The sequence below is a fragment of the Mustela lutreola genome, chromosome 18 (assembly GCF_030435805.1).
Source record: "Mustela lutreola isolate mMusLut2 chromosome 18, mMusLut2.pri, whole genome shotgun sequence".
In the NCBI taxonomy this organism is placed as follows: domain Eukaryota; kingdom Metazoa; phylum Chordata; class Mammalia; order Carnivora; family Mustelidae; genus Mustela; species Mustela lutreola.
Window position 1 is genome coordinate 7,538,134 of NC_081307.1, and position 27,064 is coordinate 7,565,197.

At 36.8% G+C, this 27,064-nt stretch overlaps 1 protein-coding gene across 1 annotated transcript in view; it reads right to left on the bottom strand.

Moving 5' to 3' along the window:
- The window catches only part of ADAM9 (ADAM metallopeptidase domain 9), a 148,260-nt gene that overhangs the window by 68,277 nt on the left and 52,919 nt on the right, over window positions 1-27,064 (bottom strand). Inside the window, exons 12-13 of the mRNA XM_059155828.1 lie at window positions 9,024-9,195; window positions 130-222 (exon numbers count right to left, since the gene is read on the bottom strand). Of these exons, the coding sequence (XP_059011811.1) occupies window positions 130-222; window positions 9,024-9,195 (265 nt within the window). The remainder of the gene's footprint in view (window positions 1-129; window positions 223-9,023; window positions 9,196-27,064) is intronic.

Below are 27,064 nucleotides of genomic sequence, written 5' to 3' on the forward strand. Positions count from 1 at the left end.
TCACTGAGTTTGGAATCCTGAACCTGATTTCTAATTGTGATTTAACGTTGCTTTAGGATTGGATAAAGCTGACATAATGGAGAGACACAGCTCATGTATGTGCCTTCACAGTGGTTTCATGACACTTACCCAACAGTCTTTACAACAGTCACCATATGCACATTCAGCAGATGATTTAAGTTTACAAGTACTTCCTTCACAACAAGGGTCGGATTCACACTCCTGTGAAAAGAAAATAACTGTCAACAAAGAAAGGAGTCATTGTCATCAATTTTCATTAATCAAAGTCTTATCTCAGATCTAGTATCTTCTTTCAAACTGGGCTATAGCAGTTACTCTCTGGAAAATCACTTACTATCTTTCTGAAGTTATCAGTGACTCTTCAGCTACAACCACTGAAAGTTCAACATCTTTCAAAGAACTGAAATCATACAGAGAATGCCTTTTTGTCTTCTGGAACTGCCAGAACAAGATACCATAGACTGGTGGCTTCAACAACAGAAATTTATTATCTCAGAGTTCTACAGGCTGGAGGTCCAAACTCAAAGTTCCAGCCAAGTCGGGTTTTGGGAAGGACATTCTTCCTAGCTTTGCAGACAGCTGCCTTCTCGCTGTGTGCTCAGATGGCTCCTCTTCAATTTGGATGGTCTGATAGAGAGAGCAAGCAAGCTCTCTGGGGTCTCTTCTCTTAAGAGCAATAACCCTGTCAGATCAGAAGCCCATCCTTCTGACTGCATTTACCTTAATTACTTACCTAGAGGCCCCATCTGTAGATATAGCTACACTGGGGGCTAGGGCTTCCACACATGAATTTGGGGGAGGATACATTCAGTCGTACAGTTTCTTTAATCATCACACAGAATTAAGCATCCACCAATACCTTTCTCTCTTCATGCTCAAGGTCTGACTTCTCTTATGGGTGTGTCTTCACATTATGTGACCATTCTTTTTACCTCGCCTGGCTTCTCTCACCCCACCTTAAACCTCCATGTCTCCCCCATCACACACACACCCCAAATCCCACAACCTCCTACCCACAGAGACACCTCCTCTACGTTCCAGCTAATGTGCTCAGGTCTGAATTGTTTGAGGGAGAAGGAGGGGGAAAGAGTAAGAGAAGGGACAGAAGGAGGAGGGATGTGAGGGGCCCAAGGAAATAAGCTTTTTTTCATTTTTGAAGAATATTAGTCCTACGACAGAATTCTAGGTTGACAGTGTCTTCTATTGAGAACTGCAAATATGCTATTCTATTGTCTTCTGGCCCTTAGCATTTCGGGGGGGGGGGGGGGATCAGCTGCCATTCATGTCTTTGTTCCACTGGTTTTTATTGGCTTCTTTCATTATTTTCTCTTCATCTCAGCACTTTGATTACAGTACACTGAAGTAAATTTTCTTTGTAATGATTCTGGCATGGGTTCACTTGGTGTTCTGAAATTGTAAGCCAATGTTTTTCCCTAAATTAGGGGGGTTCTAAGCCATTATTTTATTTTTTTCTCTCATGCTGTCTCCTGAGATTTCATTAGCAGTTACATGACTATTTGATATCTCCTACATGTCCCTGATGCTCTGTTCATTTTTCTTTTTGACTCTTCTATTTGTTCTTCAGATTGGGGTATTTCTTTTGATCAGTTTTGCCCACATTGACTCTTTTCTGCCGTATTAGTCTCCTATTAGTTCCAGCCAGTGAAACTTTCATAAATTGGACGTCTTAGTTCTATAATTTCTATTTGGTTCTTTATTATCTAATTTACATTTATCTCTAAAACTTTTTATCTCTTTAATCATGAACACCATATATTTTTTTAATTCTCTGATGATAAACAGGGGAATACAATTCATAGCAGTTTTTTTTTTTTCTTTTCTAATAGCAAAATGTTAGGAAAAAAACCAACTCTACATGGTTAGACAAAGGTTAAACAAACTCTAGGCAGGCTGGTGGAAATAACAGCATAAACATTATTCCAAGTTCTCTGCAGTAAAATCCACCCAATGGAACAATACTCATAAAAAGGAATGAAATATGAATACATACAACAACTTAGACTGACCTCAAAGGCATCACATTCTCAAAAGAGAATATATCTTATGACTCCATTTGTCTAACACTGAAGTGGCAACACTACAGCTAGAAAACAGTAGAGGTAGCCAGGGCAGGAGTTGGGGGTGGGTATGAATACAAAAAGGTAACAGCAGAGAGTTTTTTTGTGGGATGACAATATAGTTCTGTGTTAACTGAGGTGGTGTTTACATAAATCAATGAGTGGAATAAAATTACGCATGCAGTTAAAAATGGTAGTTAAAAATGGTGAAACTGCATCACCACTTCCTCATATCAGGTAGATCATATGATAGTTATCTTTCTCTGCTTGACTTATTTCGCTAAGCATGATACGCTCTAGTTCCATCCATGTTGTCGCAAATGGCAAGATTTCATTTCTTTTGATGGCTGCATAGTATTCCATTGTGTATATATACCACATCTTCTTGATCCATTCAACCCTCATGGTGATGCTACATGAGGGCTTAAGTGGGTAGAAGAAGAATCAATGAAACAAGATGGAACTGGGAGGGAGACAAACCATAAGTGACTCTTAATCTCACAAAACAAACTGAGGGGTGCTGGGGGGAGGGGGGTTGGGAGAAGGGGGTGGGATTATGGACATTGGGGAGGGTATGTGCTTTGGTGAGTGCTTTGAAGTGTGTAAACCTGGTGATTCACAGACCTGTACCCCTGGGGATAAAAATATATGTTTATAAAAAATAAAAAAATTAAAAAAAAAAAAACATTATAGTAAATGAAAGAAGCCAGTTACAAAGGTCACACATATGGCAGAGTTCCATTTATATTAAACATCCCGACTAGGTAAGTCCATGGAGACAGAAAACAGATTAGTCATTGGCAGGGACTGTGGGGAAGGAGAAATGGGGAGTAACTTCTTAATGGTTATGGGGATTCCTTTTGGGGCAGTGAAAATATTGTGAATCTAGACAGAGATGGTGGTTGTGTGTGAATGTACTAAATACCAGTGAACTGTGCACTTTAAAATACAGTTTTAAAATACAATTCTGTGAATTGTACCTCAAAAATAAAAGAAAGGGTCCCTAAAAAAAAAAAAATGGTGAAACTGAATAATGTCTGTGATCTAATTAATGCATCAATGTCAGTGTTCTGGTTTTTATATTGCATAAAGCTACGTACAATGTCACTTTGGGGGCAAACTGGGTAAAGATACATGAGGCTCTTTGCACTGTTTTTGCAACTTCCCATCAGTTGACAACCATCTGACAACAAAAATGTAAAAATAAATGAATCCTCGGGCGCCTGGGTGGCTCAGTTAGTTAAGTGTCTGCCTTCAGCTCAGGTCATAATCTCAGGGCCCTGGGATAGAGCCCCGCTTCAGGCTCTCTGCTCAGCGGGGAGTCTGCCTCTCCTCCCTCTGTCTCTTCCTCTGCTTATGCCCTACCCCTCCCGCTGCATCAAATAAATAAATAAATAAATAAATTATAATTTAAGCCTTGTACCATACAAAAGAATTCAGATGAAATGGATCACAGTCCTAAATGTAAACCCTAAAATTACAAGCTTCTAGGAAAAAATCTTTGCAACTCAAGATTACACAAAGATTCCTGAAATATAATACCAAAAAAGCAGAGCCCATAAAAGCATAAATTGGTAAAATGGGCTTTCATCAAAATGTAAAGCTTCGAGTCTTCCAAAAACACTGTTAAGGTAATTAAATACAAGCTAGAGACTGGGAGAAAATATCTGCAAATCACGTATCTAGTAACGGACTTATATCCAGAATATAAGAAGAACTCTCAAAACTCAAGAAGAAAACTACCCAATTTTCAAAATGTGGAGAAGAGGTGAACAGATACATCATCAAAAAAGATCTACAAATGGCAAATAAGCCACTGAAAACAGGCACCACATCACTAGTCCCTAAGGAATTGCAAATTACAACTTCCATGAGGTACTACTTCACACTTAAGAGAACAGCTAAACTGAACAACTATGTGAAGGACTACCAAGGATGTGAAAGAATTCGAACTTCCAAACACTGACGGCAGGAATGTAAAATGGTACAAACACTTTGGAAAACACTTTGAAAATGTCTTGAAAAGTTATACACCTAACAAATGACCCAGTCATTTCACTCCTAGCTATTTCCCCAAGAGAAATGGAAACATAAGTCCATAGGAAGACTGGTATGCGAGTCTTCCCATACAGCAACTTTATGTGTTAAGAGCCCAAAACTGGAAAGAACCCAAAGGTACATGAACAGATGGAAAGATAAATCAATTGTACCATATCCGTACTATTCAGTGATAAACAGCAATAAAAAGGAATGAACTACTGACACGGTAGCAACATGGATGAATCCCAAAATAACAGACAGAATGAAGCCAGATGGACAACATGAAATTCACTTACATAACTTACATGAAACTCTAGGAAATGCAGCTAACGTACTATGACAGAAAGGAGATCAGTGATTGCCTGAGGCTGGGAGAACAAAAAGGGATGCAAAGGGCACCAGGGCGGCGCAGTTGGTTAGGCAACTTCCTTCGGTTCAGGTCATGTTCCTGGGGTCCTGGGATCAAGTCCCATATCAGGCTCCCCTGCTCTGCAGGGAGCTTGCTTCTCCCCCAGCTTGTGCTCTCTCTCTCTTTGTCAAATGGATAAATAAAATCTTAAAAAAAAACAAAAAACAAAAAAAAAAAAAAGCAAGAGGGTGACGGGCAATGAATGGAAAGAAAGGATTACCAAAAGTCACAGAGAACTTTTTGGAATAATGATGTGTTTCTTACCTTGATCACGATGATGGTTTCACACAAGTATACACATGTCAAAAATGTATCAACTTGTATGCTTTAAATATATGCAGTTTATTGTTGACCAAGTGTTCTCAATTGCATATTTCTTACTCTTTGCTCTGTCCTAACATAGTTTATTAGTTCTTTTAGTAAAGCTTCTGTCTTTCCTACAGGCCCCTGAGCTTTGCTTGTCCTTACAGAAAAAGTGGAATGTGCCACCCCCTCTCCCCTATCGGCTTTTAGTGGAAATCGGCTGACTACAGCAGAACACTTTTGTATCAAACCTCACTGGTCATTTCCCCTTGCTTACCCAGCTTCCTCTTAAAAGATTCTGCCTACCGGCTTGCCCTCACCTTGACCCTTTAAAAGAAAAGCCTTTTCTTATTTGATTTTAAGGTGCTTTCAGATTTCTGAGATCAGAGCATTCTCCCTATTACAATAGTCTTTATTCTGAATAAAGCTTTTCATTATCTAAGTCCAATTTTGGTTTCTTTAACACTGTATTCAATTATACTTTAAGAAAGCTGCTGAACTGTTTTCAAAAACACTGTGTAAGACATATGGCTTCATAAAAGATTAAAGAATGAGGAAACAGATTATATACACGGGAATTCTGTTTATGATAAAAGCATAATTTTAAATGGTTTTATAACAACTGATCATTAATGGATAAAAGTTAATCCCTTAGCTTATTCCACGTGGGCCCCCTCAACTAAAGAGCTAATATAAAATTTTCAATTACAAAAATGCTAAAAATTATGGAGGGCTTATGATGACAATCTTGAAAAAAGAGTACTATAAGCCAAGCCAAAATACAAAATTCAGAAAATCTTAAGGGAAAAAAACCTGATAAATTTCCTTCATTTAAATTTCAAATTTCAATATAATAAAATACATCTTACAAAAACCTAAATGTCAAGAGTGAATCCTAAGACAAACCAAGAAACACACTCTTAACTATAGAGAACAAACTGATGGTTAAGAGGGAGCTTGGGGGTGGGTAGATGAAATAGTGATGGGGACCAAGGAGTATGCTTGGCCGGATGAGCAGTGGGTGTTGTATGGAAGTGCTGAATCACTATATTGTATACCTGACACTAATATTATACTGTATATTAACTGGAACTTCAATAAAAACTTTAAATATAAATAAATGAACAATAAATAAAGGAACTCAGAAGAAAAAAATGTCAACTAGAAAAAAAGTAATAGAACACAAAATGGAAATGAATTAAAAATTATAATTAAAAAACACAGATTGGGAGAAGAAAAGAGAGAACCATAAAGGAAACTTTAGGTGTTAATGACATGTCAAAGTAGTCATCAACTGTTACAAATGTTACTGTGCTGCAGGACGTGGAGGGTACAGGAAATTGTGTGTGTGGTGTGCATGGTGGTGATGAAGTCCCAGAACCTAAGTCAGGTTCCATGGGGTGAGGTTCGGAGCTGATGACTAAAGAAAGAATTCTTAAGACATCTTTGGTGCAAAATGGTGGTTTATTAAAGCACGGGGACAGGACCCGTGGGCAGGAAGAGCTGCTGCCCCGGGTTGTTAGGAGTGGTTGGTTATATACACAGGAGTTGGGTAGGTGAGGACAAAGGGGTGTTCAGAAGGGCTGTTGGGGCAAAGAATACTATCAGGATATTGAAGGCTTAGTTGCTATCAAGTAAAGACAATTGGAAGTCTGGTGGAATGTTACATTCCTGCTATCAAGCATCCTTGTTAATGAGATTTAGGTTTAGAAGAAATTTAACTTTATTTACTTTTCCTTCTACCTCCACCTCCTTCCGTTTTTCATGGAGGGGAGGGTGACATTAGGCTTGAGGAACTGAGTTCTGTGTCTTTGGAAATTGGGCTATTGATAAGGTTACTTCTTTGTTGTAATCTCAAGGACATTTGCAAACCAAGGGAGACTCCTGTCTTGCAGGATTGTGATCTCAGCAAGTTAACTATTTATCATTTTATGGCAGTCAGGGGTGCCTGAGGAATGCTACACCTATGGAGGGGAGCGGATGAAAGGGGCGGGGTGCAAGGCGCCAGCTCTTGCTTTGTCCTCAGCCAGCCTCCTGCTCCCTCATCAGTGGTATATGGGAACTCTTGGTACTTTCCACTCAATCTTTCTGTGACCCTAAAACTTCCCTAAAAGATAAAGTTAACTAATTTTTTAAAAGCTAAATTCTAAGCTACAGACAGAGGAGAAATATTAAAACATACACAAAACAACAGATTTTGCCCACAATATGTGAGCTCCTAAAAATCTATTTAAAAGAATGAATGACACAAGAGAAAAATTGTTAAGGGACATAAAATGAGAATACATAGAAAAAAACAAGCACATAGTCTATAAGCATATGAAAAGATTAATAATTGAAATAATAATCTTCTTAAGAAAACATGTATTATTCTTTCCTGGAAAGACTATACTGTAGGGGGCACCGAATGCCACCATAAACTATTGATAAAGTGTAAACTGACACAGCCTTTTTGTAGGAAATTTCATAGCCTCTAACAAAATTTAAAAACATATACTCTTCAATTCAGTAATTCTACCCTAATGTAATTAACTTAGAGAAACACTTGCATCCCTGCCTATATAGACATTGGATATGCACAAGGATGTACTGTTTGCAACAAAAAAAATACTATTTACAATAAATGTTCATTAATAAGAGTATGGTTCAAGAAATCATAGTATATCCTTATATGGGAACACCAGTACATCCTTATACGGGAATACTAATCAGCAGATTAAAAGACTGTGTCTACATAAGGTATTGACATGGAAAAATCCCCAAGATATACTAATAGAAAACAAACAAAAAAAGAAAAAAACCTCTGCATACAATATATTAAGTCTGCTATGCAAAAAAAAAAAAAAACCCTAAGACAAACCAAATGATTTACAAATGTACATTTTACATGTGTGTAAAAAGGCACAAAGTCTAAAAAGAAACACACTATCCTTTTAAGAATGATTACCAATCCAGAAGGAAGTTTAAAAACTAATGGTGTGAAAGGGGAACTTTGCTTGTACTTACTATTTGAAACTTTTGCACCAAAACAAAATCTGTGGTATTTGAGACAGAAGTGGTATTCTTTTTTAAAGAGTAATTCTGTAGTGTGAAAGTTCAAAATGCAAATATAGACCATCTTAGAAAGTTTTGTACTGAAGTGAACAGTTAGGAGAAAGCAAAAGATATATAGTATTTAAAGAAGAAAGATCTGAGAATGCCTAGAAAGGAAAAGAGCCTGGTCACCCAAACACTATAACATTAATTTAGAAATTAAACATAACCTTGTTAGGGCCTTACTTTCTTCATCTGATATGAGAATACAAAAATATCCATCTCTTAGGGTTATTGTAAGGATTTTACCACATCAAAAATTTAAAAGAAGTCCCTGACAGCAAGGGTATAATGAAGGCCCGCCATAAGTCCATCATAAAATACATGCTGTCTTTCTAGAGCATGAAGTCATCTGCTTCTAAAGCATGAAGATACAGTCAGATACAGAAGAAGTACTTGTGGAAAACATTAAGAATATGGTAAAAAGCTTAAACAAATCTAAACAAATTTCTTCAAAATTTAATGGAAGGCCAAGAAGGAAAGGACTTTTACACAGACCACTTTGAGAGGAAAATGTAAGATACAGAATAATAACAATAAATATGGGCATGGGCTTATGGTGCTAAGTGTGCATAAAGGTCTGACAGAGATCAGGAGGCACAACACTGAAGGTTAATAAAGGGAGAATGCTCATCTAAGTAGCAAGAATTTTGTTCCTGAAGGACTCCGGAAAATGGATCAGCTTCAATTTATTATTAAAATGAGTCCAACCAAAAAAGTATTTCGCAATGGTAATGCCAGAATAGTGAAAGCTTACAAATGAAGAGCGAACCGAAAAACTGATTAGTTCTTTAAAGTAAATAAATGACCTAATAACCATAACCGAAATGGCAGAAGTTAGCAAAAAATGGAAGAATAAACATGGTGCTTTCCTGACATCAAAACAGATGACACCACTAGTTATGGTCTGGGAAGGAAGACATGGCCAATCCCAGGAATATGTCCCCACAAGCAAAATACCAATCCTCATTTGCCACTAACTTTTGCCAACTCCTATGCCAGTTGCCCAAAGCAAGCTATTCCATTTTTTCCAAATCCTGAAGTAATTTCACAAAGCAAAAATCAAAAATTAAACTGACCTTTGGAGTACCACAGTCACACTCTTCCCCGGGATCCACCAATTTATTACCACAGAAAGGAGCACTATAGGCTTCATCAGGCTTTGGAATATTAAGAAGGCAGTTTCCTCCTTTATTTAAAGTTAACTTCTCAAAGTCCTCTGCACTGCAACTGCTAAAGTTTCTGGAACCTCTACAATAAACATTAAGAAAAAGATCTTATGTCATAGCAATTATTCACTGAGATTTTAAATCACGTCCTCAACCAATAAGTGAATATTTAAAATGGCAGAAAATAAACTACCAAAAAATAGAGAGAAATGAGAATAAATATAATACATTATTTCAGTTACTACATAATATTCACTATTGGGGTTATAATATATTATACCCCCATGAAAATATCTTCCAAACATATCAATTACATTAATATATAAAACCATAAGAAGACCTTAGAAATTATCTAGTCCTATCCAAAATTCAGTTTTATTTACATTCTATAATAAAAGTTCCTCAAATATTTGACACTAGCTATATGTTTCCCCAATCTTTTCTCACTCTACAGGATAACATTGTTATGTTCCCTTCACTATCACATACAGGGAGCCATGTGAAAATAATGTGAATGGGCTTTCCAGTGAGGATTCATGATAGCCACCAACAAGCAAACTGCACAGCGCAGAGTTTCAGCTAGAGTCTGAGGTTTAAACCTTCTGGTAATTCCTGAGACCCATGCTTAATACTCTGAAGGCTAGAACAGCTTCTAGAAATTGCCCACCTTGAGCTATCCATGTGAGATCTATACAAACCATGAGCTATGCATGTGAGATGTATACAAATGCAACTTTGATTTGTTCTACATATTGTTGGCGGGGTTTGTTTGTTTTTTTAGTTACGGGTTTACGCAGTAACTCTTAAATACATTCAGAGAGTCCCACTATTTTCACTTTTGAAGATTACAGAGAAAAACACCCACATATACACCAAGGATCTTTGAGAAATCAAGTCCGATTGAAGTTTTATCAGGGGAATTTGGTGCCCTGAAAGACTCTCTTTCATCAGCTTGAGCAGTGGTGCCAAGAGTAGCAGTGGAAAAGAAAACTGTGTTGCATTATAGTTATTAAGGAGGCATCCCTCTCTATGTTGGCTCTTTTGTACATCCAGAGAATCTAAGAAACAGATTCTTTCTGTGACACATTGTGTTCTGGATATACATATTACACTCTTTGCTAAGTGGCCCGAAGTTTCTAGAGAAGTCAATAGTCCAGACTCTATATGCTCTTGGAAATGGAAAGCGGTCTGCCTAGACATTTTGGTACCATTAACTACCAGCTGAAAAAAGAAGTCTTTGAATGTGGGGTTTTGAAGGATTTTAACAAACTGACCAGCAGACAAAGAAAGGTCAATTGTCTGGAACCAAATAAATAAATAGGCAAAGGCAGTGTTTTGACTCACATACAAAGAAAAGATATACCACAAGTCCATTAACAATAACAAAAAAGGCTTGTTTTCAGTATTCTTTTTCTTACTAATCCCTTTTAATGATATTGTGAGGAAGAGTCCTCTTGTACAATATCATTCATTCAAGTATTTCTTGAACGTTATTATGCACAAGGCACTCTCCTTCTGTACAAGGGATAAAATGATGAACAAAGCAGACAAAAATCCTCACCCCTACAGAGCATTCTAGTGAGTGAGTCAAACTAAACACATAGTAAGTAAACTGGAGAGTATACAAAGGTGATAAGTGCCACGGAGAAAAGTGAGAAGGTGAAGCAGGTGACCCAGGCAGGCAGGGGGAAGGAGGAAGCGATAGCAGTCAGGACAGGTACTTCAACCACTGTGATAAGGAGTCAGCACTGGATGTGTGGGAAAAGAACAGCACACCAGGAAGGAACAACAAGTGTGAAAGCCCTACGGTAAAATCCTGCCCTGTGTGCGCAGGGAACAGTAAGGAAGCCAATGCAGTTGGAGTGAAGTGAGTCGGGGAAGGAATGACTAATGAGAGATGCAGTCAGCAACAGTGAGAATAGGCCATTGTAAGACTCTGACATTCTACTGTGAGGGAAATGAGGAACTTGGGTGGGGGGGGGGGTGATACAATGGGAAGTGGTGAGCAGGAGTTTTAACATGATTCGACTTGTACTTTAATTGGATCACCATGGTTCCTATTTTAAGGAGAAAGTACATACAAGGGGTTCTTACAGAAATCCACTCAAATGTTGATGAGGTACCAGCATGACAGCAGTAGAAACAGTGAGGAGTGTCTGGATTATTTATATGTTTTAAAGGAACAGCCCTTAAGATGAAGAATCTAATAAAAAGAGAGAAGACAAAGATGACTCCAATATTTGGGGGACCGAACTGCAAGAAGGAAGGAGTTACCATTGACTGACGTGGAGAAGACTGTGGGCGGAGCAGGTTTTAGGAGAGCTAATGGAGTTTGGGTCTAACAGACATCAGGTGACACTGTCAGAGTAGCAGTAGCTAGTAATTACCCAATTAACAAAAGAGACTTCAATTTATTTATTTATTTATTTGGTAGGAGACTTCAATTTAGACAGAGGTTTGTGACTGCTTTTTATTTGCTATTGTTGATCTATATATGATCTATACATGTCTGCCATGTAGTACACATTCAATGTTTTCTGTAAGAATACACTAACCAGCCAATAGCCACAAATATACACATGTCTACACAACTGTGCAGACATGTGTATATTTCTACACTTGAGTCCCTAATTCTAATCTACATAAGGTCTATCACTTCTGTTGGGCCACCTGGGTGATTCAGTCAGTCAAGCGTGTGCCTTCGGTTCAGGTCATGATCCCAGGGTCCTGGGATCAAGCCCCATATCAGACTCTGCTCTTAAAATCTTTTTTTAAAATCTACATAAAGTCTACCATTTCAAAACAGATTATTTTTTAAATAAGTTTCCTAGTTAGTAGATGGGACACATTTTCTCACAAATACAATGTCTAAAATGTTTCATCCTAAAGCAACCCATTTAAAAAAAAAAAAAATCTGTTTCCCCACAATGGAGTTGACTATAATATACTGAAAAGGATATCAGAAGCATTTCTGGTGCTTTTTACCTGATGGAGAGAGTAACAAACATTTCCATATTGCTCTTCAGTAAGCCTATGGGAACTACAATGAAGATATTTTTCCCCTAGTTATCCCTGGATGGCACCTACAGTAATAAAGATGATCTTTCTCCTAATACTTGGTTTGAATAGCAACTAAAGTATTCTGATTCTCTATGTATCACCTCTGGGTGGTAGGATCTTAATTTAAAGCATCTCCTCATCTCTTTTCTCACACCTAGGTAAGTTTCCTAAAACTGCATTAAAAGGAGATAGATGTAAATGACAGTAATGGAAACAATCTAGCAGAATAAAGCCAAAAAAAAAAGGGGGGGCAATTATCATTTAGAACATTCTTTCTATGAGTAATTTGGAAATAATGAGAACACAGTTCCACCATTACCATCCTAATCGTCCAGGCAAGGAGTAGGAAGTCCTAACACAGGGCTCTAAATGATGGCAATTACTTAGATATTTTTTAAACAGTGCCCTGCAGCACCTCATCAGTTGAGCATCTGATACTTGGTTTCTGTTCAGGTCATGATCTCAGCATCATGAGATTGAGCCCCATGACAGGCTCCGTACTCAGCACCCAGCCTACCTGAGATTCTCTCTCCCTATCCCTCTGCCCCTCCCCTGCACACTCATACTCTTGCCTGTTCTAAATGAATTAATTATTTTTTAAAAATAGAGTGTCCTAATTATTGAGGCTTTCCTGAACTAGTTGGCATTGAGGGCCATGGGTAAGAAAGCCATTTCTCCAGAAAGGTACCTCCCAGGAGGAAACCTCACACTTTCAGAAATCTAAGAGCAGTTACACGAGAAAAATACTACCAGCCCCTACCAAATACCTTCAAAATATCAGAAATCATATTACAAAGTTAGATTATCCACTTTTTAAACAGAACTGGCTCCAAATGGTTGAGCAATCTGAGGAAACAAGTCAAATGTCTATATATATCGACTGCATCTAATAAAAGGCCTAACTCATAATGAACATTCAATTAATATTTACTATACAGCATATGAAGTAGAAGGTGGGAAACTTATCCCTGAAAAAAAATTTAATACCACCGAAGACAGTATAATCATTCTTCTCAAGCTATTCTTAGCAAAAACTGTTCAAAGACATTGACCAACATATTACCAAAATATAACATGAAGGCACAAAATACCAAAAACGACTCAAAAAGGAAAAGTAAAGAAACTATAAGGGGGAGGGAAAAAAACAGGTACAATCCAATAAAGCCTCCAGACACTAGAATTATCAAATAATAACCAAAAACATCCTGCTTACTCTGGTCAGGGAGAAAAATGACAAGCTCAGAAATTTTAATAGGGAAATAAAATCCCTAATAGTAATACAGCATGTATGAAAAAACTAGATAGAAATTTGGCAAATGAAAGATAATAAGCAAAATTAAGAATTCGATGTATAGGGGTGCCTGGGTGGCTCAGAGCGTTAAGCCTCTGTCTTCAGCGGAGGTCATGATCTCAGGGTCCTGGGATCAAGCCCCATATCAGGCTCTCTGCTTAGTGAGAGCCTGCTTCCTCCTCTCTCTCTCTCTCTCTCTCTGCCTGCCTCTCTGCCTACTTGTGATCTCTCTCTGTCAAATAAATAAATAAAATCTTTAAAAAAAAAAAAAAGAATTTGATGTATAGGTTTAACAGCAGACTACAGATAAAGATAGTCTCAGTGAACTGGAAGATATAAAAAGAAGTTACCCAAAAAGAAACACAAAATGTTAGAAAATATACAAGAAAATATAGGAGGCCGGATTTTGTGCGGTCTTACACAGAGTTAACTAGAGTCACAGAAGGACAGCAAATATGCAGGAATACTATGCACAGACACGATATGTAAAGAAGCAGTATATGCAAATACAATAGTGGAGAATTTATCACAACTTATGAAAAATATCAAACCTCAAACTTTAAAACTCAAAAAACAAAAATAAAATCCTCAGCAGGTATATCAGCGTGTATGCTTGTTTTTTTTTTCTTTCCACAACTTTAAGAAACATAAAAAAACTTAAATTTTTAAAAAATTTAAAACTATGAAAATAGCTGACATACATAAATCCACTTTGACAAAATAACATTTTAGTGATAGCTAACATCAACAGCAACATAGACCCCAAAAGAAAAGAATAATACCAATATGCTGAGAGAAAATAGCAGATAATCTAGAATTCTATATTCAACAAAAATGTCCTCAAGACGAAAGAGAGGAGGGAGGAGTTAAGATGGCAGAGTAGTAGGGTGACCCTGAGTTTGCCTCCTCCTCCAAACACAGCTAGATTAACATTCAACTATTTTGATCAAAACGATCTGAGGATTGGGGCGCCTGGGTGGCTCAGTGGGTTAAAGCCTCTGCCTTCAGCTCAGGTCATGATCCCAGGGTCCTGGGATCAAGCCCCATATCAGGCTCTCTGCTCGGCAGGGAGCCTGCTTCCTCCTCTCTCTCTCTGCCTGCCTCTCTGCCTACTTGTGATCTCTGTCAAATAAATAAATAAAATCTTAAAAAAAAAAAAAAACGATCTGAGGATTAAGGAAACAATCTGCACAGTTGGGCAGAATGCGGCAGATGTGAGGTTCTGAGCCATGAACTGGGGAAGAGGAAAGCCACGGGGCTGACAGGAGAGGGAACCATTTTCACAGAGCAAAGTCAGGGAGAGGGCGAGAGCGGGAGAAGATGCAGCAGGTAGGGACCACACAGTAAGTGAGGAAATCCTCTGGGTCGTACTGCGAGAGATTTCTGCTCTTCCCGGAGCATATTTGGAAGAGTGAATTTTTCCTCTCCAAGAACAAAGGGCCAGCTGGGAGCCACGCAATGGATCGCCGTCTCATCCTCAGGAAGGGGAACTTAGAGCAGCTTTTTGCTGTCTGCCACAATAGAATCAACCCTCTGTGTAGCTGCCTTTCTTGGATAGACAGGAGTAGGGGACCAACTCTTCTGAAAATGATAATCTGGTTGCAGCATTTCACTGTGTGTTACGGTAGACTCCAGCCTCCATGGGCACACTGTGACTGCTTTTCTGGGACAGGACAGAGCACCGTAAGATTCTCCCGGTGAGGAGGGGGGTGTGGAATGATTCCGCACCTTGCCAGGACCTTTAAAACGTGGGAGTTTTGAGTCCCAGCCACAGACCAGAAATAACATACAGGAGATCTGTGATGTGGGGCATGCTGACAGCCCAAGAACAGACAGGTTAAGGACAGGGAACTGAAGAAAGCCCAGGACACAGGAGATTATTTGCTTTTCTGAAACAGCCTCCTGAAGAGCAGTAGCCAGAAGTTCCCCTCCCTGAGGACGAGAGGGCGAGGTGATGCCATATTCTTCCCCCTTCACTCTTCCTCCTCCTGCCCACCAAAATGGTTGAACTTCATACAGAAACATAGTAAGTAGCTCCAGTGAAGGCTGGAGTCCCCTACTAAATGTCACACCCCTGTGCTTGGCAGGGGCATCATCGTAAGGGCAAGTTCACATGTGAACAAGCCCAGTAGGCCTCTCAATCAGGAGACCAAGAGAGGTACCCCCCAAGTACCAAGTATACTGATTAAAGAATGTTCCAAAACTCAGCTTCTAGTGGAAATAGGAATAGGCTTCTTTTTTTTTTCCCTTAGTTTTTAATTTTTTCAAATTTTTCTGTCTTTTTATTATTTTATCTTCTATATATTTTTTCTTTTTTTCTCTTTTTTTTGGGGGGGGGGATCAGGGTTATAACTTTTTGCTCATTTGTTGGTTTGTGTGTTTCTTTCTCTTGTTTTTTGGATGAGTTTTTTTTTCTTTTCTTCTTTCCTTACTCTTTTAACTTCCTTCTTTCTTCTTTTTTGGAATCAGACTCATAGTTATTTTGTTTATTTCTTCATCTGCATTTTTGTTCCTTTTGTTTTTCTCTCATCTTGGATCAGGCTTTTTCTTTTTTCTTTTTCCTTTCTTTTCTTTTCCAGGTTTATCTTAACAAACAAATCAAACAACACCTACTTAAAGGTCCAACCACTCTCTACTACAAGCAAGGAGAAACTCTGGAGAGGATAGACCAATGGGAAAGAACAGCCAAATGTAACAGCAGAGTATACATAGTACACACTAGAAATGCTTACTGAAGATTTTTGTTGTTATTGTTGTTCTTATTGTGAGGTTTTTTTTCTTTTTCTTTCTTTTTTTCTTTAATGAACAAAATGTTGAGACACAGAAAGTTACCCCAAAAGAAAGAACAGGAGGTAGTATTCACAGCCAGGGAGTTAATCAATATGGATATAAGTAAGATATCTGCACTAGAATTTAAAACGAAGATTATAAAGATACTATCTGGGCTTGAAAAAAAGCATGGAAGACACTAGAGAATCCCTTACTATAGAGATAAGACAACTAAAATTTAGTCAGGCCAAAATTAGCAGTACTATAACCCAGATGCAGTCCCAAGTGGAGACCATAAAAACAAATGAATGGAAAAGAAGAGCAAATCAGTAATACAAAAGTTAAAATTGTGGTAAATAATGAAGCTGAAAAGAAGAGGGAAAGAAAACTATTAGATCACAAACATGGACTTAGGGAACTGAGCAATTCCATAAAGTGAAATAATATCCATATTATAGGAGTCCCAGAAGAGGAGCAAGGAGAAAGGGGCAGAAGGTTTATTTGAATAAATTATACCTGAGAACTTCCCTAATCTGGGGAAGGAAACCAGGCATTCAAGTCCAAGAGGCACAGAGAACTACCTGCAAAATCAATAAAAATAGGTCAACACCTCAACATACTGAAACTTGCAAATTACAAAGACAAGAGAAAACCTTGAAAGCAGCTCGGGAGAAGAGGTCCTTAAACTACAAAAGTAGACACATAAGGCTCACAGCAGACCTGTCCACAGAGACCTGGCAGGCCAGAAAGGACTAGAATGATATATTCAATGTACTAACTGTGAGAAATATGCAACCAAGAATACTTTATCCAGCAAGATTATCATTCAGAACAGAGAGAGAGATAGTTTCCAGGATAAACAAAAACTAAAGGAATTCATAAACACTAAACCAGCCCTGCAAGGAAAAATTAAAGGGGGCCTTTTCAGTGGAGAGAGAGCCCAAAAGTAACAAGGACTAGAACGAACAGAGACATTCTATAGGAACACTGACCTTACATGTAATTCAAGATATGAATTTAGTGCTAAATTCATATTATTCATAACTTTCAATAATTATTCTGAATACAAATGAACTAAATACTCCAATGAAAAGATTCAGCCTATCAGAATAGATAAAAAAACAAACAAAAACCCACAAAAAAGTAAGACCTATCAACAAGCTGCTTACTAAAGACTCATTTTCGACCCAAAGATACCCCCAGACTGCAAGTGGCAGGGTACCATTTATCAGACTAAACGACAACAAAAGAAAACTGGAATAGCCATCCTTATAATCAGACAAACTTTAAACCAAAGACTGTAACAAGAGATGAAGAAGGAACTATATATAATAAAAGGGTCTATCCAACAAGATCTAACCATTGTAAATATTTATTCCCCTCACTTGGGAGCAGCCAACTACATAAATCAATTAATAACAAACTTAAAGAAACTCATTGATAATAATACAATATGACTGGGGGACTTTAATATGCTACTCACAGCAATGGAAAGATCATCTAATTAAAAAATCAACAATAGGATGGGGCGCCTGGGTGGCTCAGTGGGTTAAGCCGTTGCCTTCGGCTCAGGTCACGATCTCAGGGTCCTGGGATCGAGTCCCGCATCGGGCTCTCTGCTCAGCAGGGAGCCTGCTTCCCTCTCTCTCTCTGCCTGCCTCTCTGTCTACCTGTGACCTCTTTCTGTCAAATAAATAAATAAAATCTTAAAAAAAAAAAAAAAATCAACAATAGGAAACAAGGGCTTTAAAGGACTCAACTGAACCAGATGGACTTCACAGATATATTCAGAGCATTTCATCCTAAAGCAGCAGAATACATATTCTTTCTGAGTGCACATGGAACATTCTCCAGAACAGATCACATACTGAGTCACAAATCAGGCCTCAACACTTTCAAAAGGATTGAGATCATACCATGCATATTTTCAGACCACGAAGATATAAAACTTAAAGTCAACCACGAGAAAAAATTTGGAAGGACCACAAATACATGGAGGTTAAAGAACAACAGGTTAACCAAGAAATTAAAGAAGAATTTTAAAAATTCATGGAAGTAAATGAAATTTGAAAATGAAAACACAACAGTTCAAAACCTTTGAAATGCAACAAAGATGGTTCTATGAGGGATATATAGCAATACAAGGCTTCCTCAAGAAGCAAGGTCTTAAATACAAAAACTAACCTTATACCTAAAGGAGCTGGAAAAAGAACAACAAATAAAGCCTAAATCCAGCAGAAAATGGGAAATTAAGATTAGAACAGAATTAGTGACACAGAAATTAAAAAAAAAAAAAAGAAAGAAAGAAACACAGAACAGAGCTAAGAAACTAGGAGCTGGTTCTTTGAAAGAATTAACAAGATTGATAAGCCCCTACCCAGACTTATCAAAAAGAGAAAGGACTCAAATAAATAAAATAATGAATGAAAGAGGAGAGATCACAACCAATACCACAGAAATAAAAATAAGTGTAACAGAATATTATGAGCAATTATATGCCAAAAAATTAGGCAATCTGAAAAAAATGGATGCATTCCCAGAAACATAGAAATTACCAAAACTAAAAATAGGAAGAAATAGAAAACCTGAACAGACCCATAACCAGCAAAGATATTGAATATCAAAAATCTCCCAAAACAAGAGTCCAGGGCCCACTGGCTTCCCAGCAGAATTCTGTCAAACATTTAAAGAAGAATTAATACCTATTCTTCTGAAACTGTTCCAAAAATAGAAATGGAAGGAAAACGTTCAAACTCATCCTATGAGGCCAGCATTACCTTGATCTCAAAACCAAACAAAGGCCATATTAAAAAAGACTTAGACTAAAAGTCTCTGATGAGCAAGGATGTAAAAATTCTCACCAAGATATCAACTGATAGGGGCCATGGGTGGCTCAGTGGGTTAAAGCCTCTGCCTTCGGCTCAGGTCATGATTCCAGGGTCCTGGAATCAAGCCCCACATTGGGCTCTCTGCTCCGCAGGGAGCCTGCTTCCTCTCTCTCTCTGGCTGCCTCTCTGCCCACTTGTGATCTCTGTCTGTCAAATAAATAAATAAAATCTTAAAAAAAAATAAAAAGATATCAACCAATAACAGTACATCAAAAGGATTTTCACCACAACCCATTGGGATTTATTCCTGGGCAGCAAGGGTGGTTCAACATCCACAAATCAATCAATGTGATATACCACATTAATAAAAGGACAAGGACTATATTCCTCTCAATAGATCCAGAAAAAGCATTTCACAAAATACAGCATCCTTTCTTGAAAAAACCCTCAATAAAGTAGGAATAGAAGGAACAGACCTCAAAATCATAAAAGTCATATATGAAAGACACAGCTAGTATCATCCTTAATGGGGAAAAACAGAGCATTTCCCTGAAAGTGAGGAAAACCACAGGCATGTCCATTCTCACCACTGTTGTTCAATATTGTACTAGAAGTCCTAGCCTCAGCAATCAGACAACAAAAAGAAATAAAAGCATCCAAATCAGCAAAGAAGTCAAACTTTCACTCTAAGCGGACAACATGATACTCTATGTAGAAACCCAAGATTTCACCAAAAAACTGCTGGAACTGATACAGGAATTTAGCCAAGTGGCAGAATATAAAACCACTGCACAGAAGTATCTTCCGTTTCTATACACCAATAATGAAGCAGCAGAAAGAGAAATCAAGAAATCGATCCCATTTACAATTGCACCAAAAACCATATGATACCTAGGAATAGACCTAACCAAAGAGGTAAAAAGATATTCTCTGAAAACTACAGATCACTTTGAAAGAAACTGAGGAAGACAAAAAGAAATGGAAAAATATCCCATACTCATGGATTGGGAGAACCAATATTGTGAAAACGTCTATGCTACCCAAAGCAATCTACACATCCAATGCAATCCCTGTCAAAATGCCATCAGCATTTTTCACAGAGCTGGAACAGACAATTCTAAGATTTGTATGGAACCACAAAGGACCCTGAATAGTCAAAGTAATGTTGAAAAAGAAAACCAAAACCAGAGGCATCACAATTCTGGACATCAAGCAATACTGCAAAGCTGTCATCATCAAGACGGTATGGTACTGGCACAAAAAACAGACACAGAGATCAACGGAACAGAAATGAACCCACAACTCTATGGTCAACTAATCTTTGACATAGCAGGAAAGAACACCCAATGGAAAAAAAGTTTCTTCAACAAATGGTGTTGGGAAAACAAGACAGCAACATGCAGAAGAATAAAACCAGACCACTTTCTTACACTATACACAAAAAGAAATTCAAAATGGATGAAAGACCTTAATATGAGACAGGAAACCAACAAAATCCTAGGAGAGAATACAGGCAGATAGCTCTGTGATCTGTCACAGCAACTTCTTACTAGATACATCACCACAGGCAAGGGAAACAAAAGCAAAGATAAACTATATGGTCTTTATCAAGATAAACAACTTCTGCACAACAAAGGAAACAGTTAACAAAGCTAAAAGGCAACCTACAGAATGGAAGAAGATATTTACACGTCTTATCAGATAAAGGGCTAACATCCAAAATCTATAAAGAACTTACAAAATCAACACCCAAAAAATAAATAAATAAATAAATAAATAAATAAGCCAGTCAAGAAATGGGCAGAAGACATGAACAAACATTTCTCCAAAGAAGACATGTAAGTGGCTAAGAGACACATGAAAAAATGCTCAACATCACTCAGCATTAGGGAAATATAAATCAAAACCACAATGATGTACCACCTCACACTAGTCAGAATGTTAAAATTAACAACTCAGGAAACAACAGATGTTGGCAAGGATGTGGAGAATAGGGATGCAAACTACTGTAGCCACTCTAAAAACTAAAAATAGAACTAACCTATGACCTAGCAACTGCGCTACTAGGTATTCATTCAAAACATATAAAAAATAGTGATTTGAAGGGACACACACACCCCAATGTTTACAGCAGCAATGCCCCCAATAGCCAAAATGTAAAAAGAGCTCAGATGTCCATCAAATGATGACTGGAAAAAGATGTGGTATGTACATATACACAATGGAATAGTATTCAGCCATCAAAAAGAATGAAATAATGCCATTTGCAACAATGTGGATGGAACTGGAGGATATTAAGTTAAGCAAAATAAGTCAATCAGAGAAAGACTCTAATGTGGAAATTAAGAAACAGAACAGCAGATCATAGGGGATGGGAGGGAAAATAAAATAAGATGAAATCAGACAGGGAAACAAACCATAGGAGATTCTTACATATAGGAAACAGGCTGTTGGTCGGTAAGGGGAATGGGGTAACTCAGCGATGGTCATTAAGGAGGTCACTTAATGTAATGAGCATTGGGTGTTATATGCAACTGATGAACCACTAAATTCTACCCCTGAAAATAATAATATACTACATGTTAACTAAATTGAGGTTAAATAAAAAATTTAAAAAAAAATAAAGAATGAAAGAGAAATAAAGATGTCCTTGTTGCAGGGGGGCAGAGGCTGATCTGATTAAGAGACAAACTACTATCAGATACATACCCAAAGAAATTAAAAAAGGGTTTTTCAAGGTAACTAAAAAATGATACCAAATGGAAGGTCAGAGATGCAAGAGAACCAGCGAGTAATGAAAGTGATAACTATGTTAACAAAAATGAATTAAACAGTGATAATGCATTCCTGACACATAGTTACATAAGTCAGGAAGTGAATAAATAAAGTTAAACTGCTCTAAAGTCCTTGAATTGTGTAAGGAAGGATATGACTTAATATTAAACATGATAAATCAAGGACATAAGTTGTGATTTTTAGAGTAACTCCCCCCCAAAAAATCAAAGATTACATAACTTCCATTCTAACAGAAGTAAAATAATGAATATTGAAAACACATAAATAATCCAAAATAAACAAAATAAATCCAAAATAAACAAAATAAAAGATTTTTTAGAATAATATTAAAGTGAAGCAAATGAAAAACACATAAGATGGTAGATTTAAACCCAAACACTGCATCTCATTTATTCTAATACACATTCTTCACATATTTAAAATACTCTGAAACTGAAATTCATATTTAAAATACTCTGAAACTGAAATTCATCTGACAAAGTACTTACTTAGTAGGCATCATTTTTCTTAGTGGTATATAAATAATAATGTATCTTACAATCAATTGCATCTACAGTTAAATAAATATAGTATATTACTAATTATATTAAACATAAATAAATTAAACATAAATACAATTAAGAGACAAATACTGTCAAGCTGGATTAAAAAATAAAACCTAAACATGTTGTTTCAAAGCATACATCTAAAACATAAGGATAAAGAAAAGTTCAGAGTGAAAGGATGGGAAAAAATATACTTTCTACATGAAAAAATCTGGGGAAGTAAATTAGTAACAGAAAAACTGACAGTCTAATCAATAAAAAAGGAAATGAAGACACATAGATTGAGAAGAAATAAAACTTTGCAAATGACAGTCATCTATGTATAAAATCCAAAAGAACCAACAAAAAAATTTTCTGAAACTAGTAAGCAATTAAAGCAAACTTATTAAAAAAAATGAAAGGCTGTAGTACAGAAGAGTAATATACAAGTCAGTTGCTTTCTTATATACCAGCAACAAACTAACAAAATTTGAAATTAAAAACGCAATACCATTTACATTAGCAAAACCAAAACCAAACAAAAACACTCAGGTATAAATGTAACAAAATATGTACAAGATCTATAAAGGAAAACAATAAAACTCTGATTAAAAAAAATCCAAAATGACCTAAATAAATGGAGATATAGTCCATGTTCAAGGACAGGAAAACTCTATAATATTTATAAGGATGCCCATTCTTCCCAACTTGATCTATAGATTCAATGCAACCCCAATTAAGATCCCAGTTGGTTATTTTTAGGGTATTGACAAAGAGATCTAACATTTATATGGAAAGAAAAAGGACCCATAATAACGATACATATTCTTTCTCTGAAAGAGAACAAAATTTTAAAAGTGACAGAATCTGACTTTAAGATTTACCTTAAAGCTACGGCAAACCAAGATAGCACAGTATTGGCAAAAGAACAGATAAATGGATCAATGGAAGAGAATCAAGTCCAAACATAAACCCAAACAAATACAGCCAACTTATCTTTCACAAAAGACAATTTGATGGAGAAAGGATAGTCTTTAACCCAAAACAGAGTATCCACTGCAGAGAAAAGAGAATTGTCTTACACTTGGTGGAAATGCAAACTGCGGCAGCCACTCTGGAAAACAGTACAGAGGTTCCTCAAAAAATTAAAAATAGAACTATCATAAGATTCAGCAATTGTATTACTTGGGTATTTATCCAAAAATACTGATTTGAAGGGATACATGCACCCCCAATGTTTGTAGCAGCGTACAACAGTAACCAAACTGTGGAAAAATCCCTAATGTCCATCACTGGTGAATGGATACAGAAGATGTGGCATACATACAATGGAATATTACTGAGCCATAAAAAGGAATGAAATCATGGTGCCTTAGTGGCTCAATCATTAAGCATCTGCCTTCAGCTCAGATCATGATTCCAGGGTTCTGAGATCAAGCCCTACATTGGGTTCCCTGCTTAGCAAGAAGCCTGCTTCTCCTTCCCCCACTCCCCCTGCCTGTTTTCCCTCTCTCACTGTCTCTCTCTCCATCAAATAAATATGTAAAATCTTAAAAAAAAAAAAAAAAAAAAACCTTGCCATTTGCAATGACGTGGATGAAACTAGAGGGTATTATACTAAGCAAAGTAAGTCAGTCAGAGAAAGATAAATGCTGTATGATTTCACTCAGATGTGGAATTTAAGAAACAGAACAGATGAACATGGACAGGGAAAGAGAGTCAAAACAAAAAACTGACTCTCAACTATAGAGAACAAATTGAGGGTTACTGGAGGAGAGGTTGGCAGGGGATGGGTTAAATGGGTGATGAGTATTAAGGAGGGTACTTGTGATGAGCACTGGGTGTTGTATGTAAGTGATGAATCACTAAATTCTACACTTGGAAATAATATTACCTAGTATGTTAACTAACTTGAATTTAAATAAAAACTTGAAAGAAAATATGAAGAAGAGTATCTGCAAAATCTTTGGCAAACATTATATTTAATGCTAAAGTGCTGAAAGCTTTCAAATATCGCTGTATGATGACAGATGGTAACTATTCTTGTGCTGAGCACAGAATAATGTAAAGAACTGTTAAACCACTATGTTGTACACCTGAAATTAATATAATATTGCATGTTAATTATTCTTTATTAAAAAAAAAAAGACAAAGATGCACATTACCACCACTTCTACTTGAATAGTGTACAGGAGGTCCTAGCCAGTATAGTCAGGTAATAAAAATAAATAAATAAAAGTTATAAGGATTGATGAAATAGAAACAAAACTATCATTACTGCCAGATGATGTAATTATGTAAGTAAAAATCCAAAAGAATTCACAGGTGTATAGCACTAATATAAAAGTATAACAGGCTGCTAGATATAAAACAAATATGAGAAAAAGAAATTTTTATACAAAAAATTAGAAAATTAATTTTTACAAGAGAAATCACTTATAATAGCATCCAAAAATATAAAGCATAGGAATAACACTAACAAAAGAAATTTAAATCTCTTTAGAGAAATATAATAGGAATTAAAGATCCTAGACTTGAAGATTCCTTAATGAAAATATTGTTAATTCCTCACCAAACTAATCTAGAGATTTAATACAATATCAATCAAAACCCCAATAAGACTTTTTTGTGGAATTGGACAATTCTCAAATTTATATGAGAAAGCCACAAATAGCCAAGACATTCAAACAAGTAGGTCAAAGTAGGACAACTTGCTTTATACAACCAATTATAAAGCTGTAAAAATTAGGAAACTACAGTAGTGATGCAAATATAGAATAACAAACAAATGAAATAAAAGAGCTAAGAAACAGACACATATATTTGAGGACACTTGATTTATGACAAAGGTGACACTCCAAAGTAGCAATGAAAAGGGTATCTTTTTAACACATGGCCCCAATTCAACAGAGAACTCCTATTGGGTGGGGAAAAAAAAAAACCTGACCTCTACCTGACACAATACACAGACAGTAATTCTAGGTGGATTTTTGGACCTAGATACGAAGAAAGGCTAAAATGGATCAAGAGTCTGGAAGACAACACAGAAGAGTATCTCTGTGACATTAAAGTTCTGGAACATAAATAAGATACAAAACGCAAGAGTCATAAAGGAATAGATTGATATACATGACTACATTGAAATTAAGATTTTTCACTAAAAGTCACCAAAAAATTTATAACGACTTCTATTAATCAATAAAGATAGTCAACCCAATAGCAAAACTGGGGAGGGTGGGATGGAACAGTATCTTCGCAAAAAAACGATCCAAATGGCCCATAAACAGATGATTTAATCTCATTAGTAATCAAGGAAATGCAAAGGAAAAGCACAATAATATACCAATGTGTCCAACGCATTAGCTACAGTTTAAAGTGGATAATATCAGTTGTTGGTGAGGTATCCACTTAGCACTCACTGTATCCCACAACACATCTCCTCCAGCCACCTCTGATTCCAGCAGTTATGGTGGACAACTCCCCACGACTCCTGCCTCTAAGCTTTTTTAGAGTTGTAACTTACAAGCACCGGGGCAGTTAAAATCCCAGGGGGCAACCTTCAAACCAAATGAAGATGGAAGCAACAAAAATGAAAATGTAACGCAGCTACCTATATCAGGATAGACAAACAGCACAAATACAACGTCAACTAAAAAAAGCCACGCTGATATGAAACATACTTGTATAATTGTATTTATTTACTCTATTTAATCTATTCTATGAATGGAACTCAAAACAGGCAAAAATTAAAGTGTTTAGCAATACATACTTTTTGTGACAAAACTGTCGAGAAAAGCAAGGAAATTACCATAAAAATCAGGATAAGGGTTAACTTCAGGGAAAGGACAAAAGAGACTTCAGAGGATCCTGGTAGTGACCTGACATGGGTGGCTACACAAACGTTCACTTTATAAAAATGTGTTCATTTGTGGGTGCCTGGGCGGCACAGTCAGTAAAGCAGTCAATTTGGTTTCACCACAGGTCATGATTTCAGGGTTGTGAGATGAAGCCCTGTGTCAGACTCCATGCTCAGCGGGGAGTCTGCTTCAGATTCTCTCTCTTTCTCTCTGTCCCTCTGGCTCATGTTCTCCCTCTCTCAAAGAAATAAATTTTTTAAAAATGTGTTCAGCTATACATTTGTTTAGCTAGATTTTCTGTATGTGCTTCATCTTTCATAATAAAAGTGTTTTTTTTTTTTTAAAATACATCACAAGTTCTCCAGAGTAAGAAGGCCCTGCAAGACTTATCCTTGGTCCTTCTCTTCCTACAGTCAGGCTCAGTAGAGTCTAGTAAACCAGAAGGGTACTCAATCAAGAAGGGTACTTCTTTTCCTAAAAGAAATCTTCTAGGAAAAAAAGATGAATTTGCTCAGCCTGATAGGGGTTGCTCAAGATCAGAAAGCAGACAGGGGGTTATACCTTTTATAGAAAGAAATCATTAAAAAAAAAAAAAAAAAAAAAACCAAAAACAGAATCCAAGATGAAGAACAGAATAAGAGGTAAACTTGGAATGCAGGGCAATCTTTCTCTAAAAAACAAAATAAATAAAATAAAATAAAAAATACACAAGAAGGTGGAAAAAAAAATACCACCATTAATAAATGTAGATTTATCACCAGCTGTTGGAGAAGTCAGTTCATTTCAACTAGGAATAGACTTGAGCAGCCATCTGTCTAATGATGTC